The 6,378-nt window shown below is 42.7% G+C and overlaps 1 protein-coding gene across 16 annotated transcripts in view; it reads right to left on the bottom strand.

Moving 5' to 3' along the window:
• Positions 1-743: 743 nt before the first annotated feature.
• The window catches only part of ATXN2 (ataxin 2), a 52,456-nt gene continuing 46,821 nt past the window's right edge, over positions 744-6,378 (bottom strand). For 12 of the 16 annotated variants that reach the window (XM_054219692.1, XM_054219686.1, XM_054219691.1 and 9 more), the window contains 2 exons: positions 5,856-6,083; positions 744-2,475 (listed from right to left, as the gene is read on the bottom strand). In XM_054219692.1, the coding sequence (XP_054075667.1) occupies positions 2,272-2,475; positions 5,856-6,083 (432 nt within the window). In that variant the 3' untranslated portion in view covers positions 744-2,271. The remainder of the gene's footprint in view (positions 2,476-5,855; positions 6,084-6,378) is intronic. The other 4 variants (XM_054219679.1, XM_054219682.1, XM_054219684.1 and 1 more) reach the window with 1 other exon arrangement.

Here is a 6,378-nt window from a genome sequence, read left to right as displayed (position 1 = left end):
CACCTCAACACGAATTCACGACATTTTACTGCGCTGCTGGAAGGATTAAGGACCTGGAAGGATTAAGACAGAAGCTGCAGCGGTATTTGTTTTCCCGTGTGTTTTTCACCAAGCCACGCTGGCACGTTAACTCTGCCCGTGAAAGGCTGCACGCACCACGGCTTACTCGTCCTGCCTCTGAAACGCCAACACAGCATAATCCAGTTTAACCAGCATCACCGTTTGGTCAGCCGGTGCGGGATGCCTGCACCGTACAGCACGCTTCGGAAGACCGCAGCACTTCATAGTCAATTATCTTCTCCTATCCTTTTCCCCATCTTTTTAGCAGTCATTTTGCTAAGGAATGCTTACCCCGGTTCCTTCCCTTCCTTCTCCAGCGGCACCACGTTGTCTACAGTTTTGTCACCTTAAGCCTGGGGGCCCAGCTGTGACGCCTTCGGCGCCACCAGCCAGACCCGTGTAAGGCTGAGGCACCAGGGAACAGATCCGAACACAAGAAATTCTTTTAAAACCTCTACCGAACTCCTCATCTTGAAACCCTTTGACTTGTTTTTTTCAACAGCCCTGCAAGTCAAACACGAGGGATTTGGTGTCGTGGGACACACGCACACACGCACGGCAGAGACACACCGCAAAGCTTACCTGGCGCTAAGTCAAACACTCGCTCCCATTCGGAGCGGAAGCTGGAGCACACGTTAAAATAAAATACTGGTAAAACAAGACGCAAACACTAAGTAGGTCAGTTTTTAAAACTTTTTTTATTTTTTAATTTTTTTTTAAGTTTTTATTTTATATTATCTACAAAGTAAAAGTTTTCTTAACTTAAAAGTTACATCACTGTCTCACGATAGTGATTATCTCATCAAACGTGATTTATAAATAATAATTCATCAGTTTGACGATTAGAATTTTTTTTTTTTTTACTGAACCTGTTTCAAGTTTAGTTAGAAGTAAAAGGGATCTCCAAGTCTTGATTTTTAGTGATAATAGCAGCAAGAATCACTCTTGTTACTTCTTTTGCTAGCTGATGAGTTCATAACTTTGAAGGGTCATTAAAAAATAAATAACTTCCAGTTTTCAGCAAGCAGAGTTGGGGCACTTGCAGGACTCAGATACAGTGCATGGAATTATGGAATAGCCCACAAGTTCCTAAATGCCTCTACTCAGTCCGAATCTCTCCCACTGCAAGATGAACTGTTAGCATTCCTAGTGGATGTTACAAGAAATCAATTTTTTTTTTTTTTTTAAACAAAATAAAATGAAATTCTAGTTTTCTGTGCTTCCAGTTGGCAGAAGCAGTAGAAGGAGGGTATTTGGCCTACAAAAGGTATCCAGCCTTTCAGTTATTCCAGATGAGCCTTACAACTGCTGTTGGTGGTGGGCTTGTACTGTAAAAAAAAAGTTCAAATGTAAATAATAAATTGGCAAGCCACACAACAGTTTGCTAGTAAAGTGGTCACAGGACAACTACTGAGCTGAACTTTTCCTTTTTTTTTTTATTTTTATTTTTCTTTCCTTTTTTTTTTTTTTTTAATAATGAACAAAACAAAACCCTGCATATCAAGATGTCCTTTGGATGGTTTTTTTCCCCTGCCTAAACCCTCACAAAGCAGCCTTGTTCTGCTCACACATTCCCCCAGAAACAAAATCAAGGTAACTAGTTCAACTACAAAAGTTTAGAAGCTGTTTGGAAATGAATAATAAAGAAACCTAGGTAAGGTTAAATTTAAAGCAGAAAGAAGTCATACAGCACCTACTTTTGCCAAAAAGTAAAGCTGCAGAATGTTACTCTGAATTAAAGATTAGACTTCAGTTGTCACTTTACTTCAGTCATTAGAAGTCTAACAGCCCTACCCCCAAGCAACATTTTCACTCCTATCCTCAAGACCGATCACTTTAAATTTAATAAACCCCCCGAGATCATTATAAACAGGCTACGCAGACAGTCCATCCCCCACAGCAAAACCACAGCAAAACCTGGAAGAACACAGTCCCACAGTGCCAGAGTCTGCACAGTTATCCATTTCTCTACTTCGGCTAGAGAGAAGCAAAGTCTTTGCTAAATTAGCTAAATCTCATACGCTTATCTAAGCTCGCATTTGGGCTGGCAACGCATAAATGCGAAATGCAGCAACACTTTGCCTTCAGCAGCCTGCCACTACAAGGACATCTTAAGGTTGTTTTTCTTTTTTTTTTTTTCTTTTTTTTTTGTTGTTGTTCTTTTCCCCAAATCTGGTTCATAACAGTTCTCGCTACTACGACCTGGCTCAGTTACGGTGCAGGTCTCCCGGGCACACACTCCTCACCTGAAGGGTGCGTCATATAGGGGAAATGTGTTGTTGTCGAGACTGGAATGGGCTGTAGTGCACTTTGAGCGATGGCGGCTTGGGGACCACCAGGTGGCTGTGTCGTCATTAGCATCATTGGAGCATGGGCAGTTGGGTGAGAAGGAACCATTCCTGACTGTACATGAGCCTGAAACAAAGAGCTCTTTAGTATAATGGTCACAAGGAGGCATCACTCCTGGCCACATGACTGTCAAGTTTTCTCCAGCTGTACCAGTAAATCCAGAGATTTACTCCATTTTAACTAGATTAGCTACAGGGATTAAGTCAGAGATCTTAACACAAAAAATAATAACTAAAAAAAAAAAAAACCCAAACAAAAAAAGGGCTCAAATCCTTACTGCTGGCTCCGAGTCACATTCTCAATTTTAGCCATTTGGACAGTGAGTGCTGGGAGAAACTGCCAGCATTAAACAGCGGAATATTTAAAAAACAAAACAAAACAAAAAACCCTCAGCATCAGATCTTCAAAACATTGCTGTTAGTAACCTAGATCAAAGCACTTCCTATGCAGAAAATGCGCCGGGTACAGATACAAACTTCACAGGCGCTGGGAGTCTGGCACCCCTTCCCCAGCTGCTCATGACACAACTCCACGTTCTTTCATGGCTCCCTGGGCTAGAAACCACTCTCTCCAGTGACCTGTGCCCACATTATTGCTCGTCTAAGCAGTCACCCCTTTACACTGTTAGGTCGGCTTTGTTCTGTTTCCAGTTAAGCTCATCACAGTTAAGGTCCTTGTGTAATCTATGCAATCATCGTTAAGTCTCAGCGGAAAAAGGAGATTAATCTTTACGATGGCTGATCACCCTCTGGCAAACGAGTGCAGTAACTTGTCAGTCGGCGTCTTTAGCTCAGAGCAGTTCATGACTCTAGAGGTCATCAATTTTTTGGTTTAAAAAGCTAGTAAACACTAGTTTCTTAAAAGCACAAGACATTAAGGAAATCTTAGGAGCTCTCGGTGGGTTTCTCTTGGGGGGGGCGGGGGGGGAAAGCATTTGTATCTAAGGTTTGCTTTGTCCTTCTACCATATCCCATGTTCAGAGCGCTACGGTGCAATAATCACAGCCTCCCAAGTTTCACATGCCAGTAAAGACAGATCGCAGGTAGTGGCTACAATTTTATTTCTTAAAGACAAAAAGGTTACTTGACTCATCACAGACATTCCTCAAACTCTTTATCAGACTTGCACTGTATTAGGAGCACTCAAGAAGCCTTTAAAGGCAGGAACTGCAATTCAAATCTCACTCTTGCTCTAAAAAAAGGCTTAGAAGATAAGGCTGTGAAACAGAAATACCTTTCAGGATCAGCACCATTTTCACTTTGACAAACATGCTGTTATAGCAGCCATCATTATGAAGCAGATATTCATACAGCAGCTGTATTCGATACACACATTGGATAAAAATTTCTGCTGTGGCTCAAATGCTTTGCAAATTGGCAGCTGACAGTACTCCGTAATGAATTTTGAAGTACTGTTTCTCAAGTGAGATATCTAACAGCTCAAGTTTCATCTGATAACCTAAAGGGAAATGCAGCTGAACCCCTGTGTTAGCCTAACTGAAATTCCTACTACGTGGTAGTTCAGAATTGTGTTCAGAAGCTGGAAATGAGGCTGCTAAGAAACTCTTAAATCCAGTGATTAGTTTCCCCACAATGGAATAATTACATGCGTTTAAAATTTCTTACAGACCTGTAGTTATTCCTTCATTAGAGATTTTTGAGGGAACTACTTCATTTTGAAAAGTCAGTTAGTTTGGTGTAAGTGTCACAGAGTACAGATTGTAGTTTTCATCCTAAAAAATTACAGCAGAAGAGACTGCGTAGGTCAAAAATCAAGGGTAAAACAGGCTTTGCCTGTGATTGCCAAAAAATCCTGACTAAGCAGTCAGTTCTGACTAAAAGTTGCGTCTGATTTGCTTTAGCAGAGTTTGCTAATTAAGTGCTTGGCACACAGAAAGGAAGGCAACGGTCGCACCCTATAGCACAGGCGCAGGCCTGGCCGTGACGTGTACAGCGCAACTCATGTACGGTTTTGCCTTTATGGAGGCCTTGAAACAAACACGTTTCCCGTTCCAAGGCACGGCACTGCTTGCAGCAAGGCCCAAGGGTTGCATGTAAGGCACCCTGAGAAGCTCTACAACCTAGGCATTCACACCGGTGCCATGACAGCAGAGCAGAGCAAGTATCTCGTTTCTGGCAGAAACCAGAGCCTGGGAGGACGCAGCAAGACGCCACAGCAGTAGGCAAGTTTGGACATCCTCTCCTTATCCTCCCACAGTACAAAAGCAGAGAAATTAAAAGCCTAAAGGAATTAAAAAGCTGAAAACTCAACATCAGTAAAACAATCCCTAAATTACTATTAATTCAGTGGCTTAACTGACTGTCCCAGGGACCAAAGCAAAGATTTTATCAGAATTCTGCAAGGGACTGGACAGCTATTATACTAACCTCCCTAATTACAGTTATGATATCCCAAACTATTGGCAACCTGTATGAGAAGGCGTAAGCCAGACACCAAGTTCTTGGACTGAAGAAGAAATTGTGCAGGCAAACTACTGATGAATTGTCTGTTCCTTGACAGAGCTCACTAAATCCATGAGATTTAGTAAACGTCAAAAAAATCTTTGTAGCACTGCTTTACGCAGAGCGCTTGATTAATCAATCGTGTGCTTCCCTACCCAAAATCCTTTTTTTCGGTGAGTTGACCACAAGAGAGCAGTTAAGAGAAGTCGGTTTCTGATCCTGAAGCAAGGACTGTTGTTAAGTTGCCCAACAATCATCGGGAATCTTCTGTATAAGCAGTTCATTTTGAACCACACACAGACACACACACGCACACACGGTTTTCTCTTTCGGCAAGGATTGTCTTGCAGTCATCTGAACTGAATCTCACCTATCTCCTATCGCAGTGCCTGGCTACTCCCTAGTAATCTGGTGTAATATTCTTTACTGGATGTACTTGTATAATTTTGACTGCAATGCAGAACCTAAAACTGCCACCAAAAGCAGCAATTCAGCCTTCCTCCACTCAGCTCTCACCTCCAACCTTTCTGTATGCCAGCTCCTCCTGTGATCATGCAGTGAACCTGAGCAGTGAACTGATTGACTGAGCAATAGCCTAAAATGGGGGTACAGGAGGCACACTTCAGCTGAATCATGTCCCCAGTCTGGTTTGCTGCATGGCCAAACAGTTCTGTGAGCAGAATGGTGGGGCAGGACAAGGGTGGGAGCCGGGAACTGGGAAGAGAGCTCAATTTCTTTCAGTAGCAGTGCCAGCTTAAGATGTCTTCATTAAACTACAGTTGTAGATGCACTGGGTGTTGGAAGCTGAGGTCCAAATATCTTGTAAAATTCTAAATAAAGGCAATGTACAGACAGAAACCTAAATAACACAACAGGTAGTCTGCACTGAGAGGTGACAGAATGGAAATCACTTCAGCAGGCCCGACTGTCCTAACTTTGTGGCATTAAGACATTTAGTCTTGAAGGTTGTTAAACTGTGTTTACCTGGGGGACATGGGCCATGTGTGGCGGATTGGTATATGCAGGTTGAACATGGGAGGGATGAATGGTGAAGACTGTTTGTTGTGCTGTAGGAAAACTATTTTGTGGAGACTGCGTATTGGAGCCTGGCGTCATGGAAGGTGGGGTTGGAGCTAGACCTGCGTGGTAAATTGCCGACTGCTGTTGTGGGTTTGCCAGGTGGAGTGCCTGAGCAGCCTGGTGCTGATGATGCTGCAAAAAAAAAAAAAAAAAAAAAAAAAAAAAAAAAAGAGAGAGAAGATCATTTAGGTCATGGCCAAGAAGCAAAGACATGTTTGTTCTGTAAACTAGCGTAAGAAACATTTGCAAAACCGCTCGCAATAGTGAATCTTTTAAATGGCAGATCCAAGGATCACTACACCTATGGCCATGAGGAAACTCATTTCAGTTCCACCTGGCTCATCTTCTCCTTGCACTAGGAAGTCATGTGGAGCAGGAGTCTGGAAAATTGAACATAGGCTGCCAGGTGAAAATAAGGAGAACCTGC

The sequence above is a fragment of the Rissa tridactyla genome, chromosome 13 (genome assembly GCF_028500815.1).
Source record: "Rissa tridactyla isolate bRisTri1 chromosome 13, bRisTri1.patW.cur.20221130, whole genome shotgun sequence".
Lineage (NCBI taxonomy): Eukaryota > Metazoa > Chordata > Aves > Charadriiformes > Laridae > Rissa > Rissa tridactyla.
Note: the sequence above shows the minus strand (reverse complement) of the source record. Positions and strands in the feature narration are given on the sequence as shown.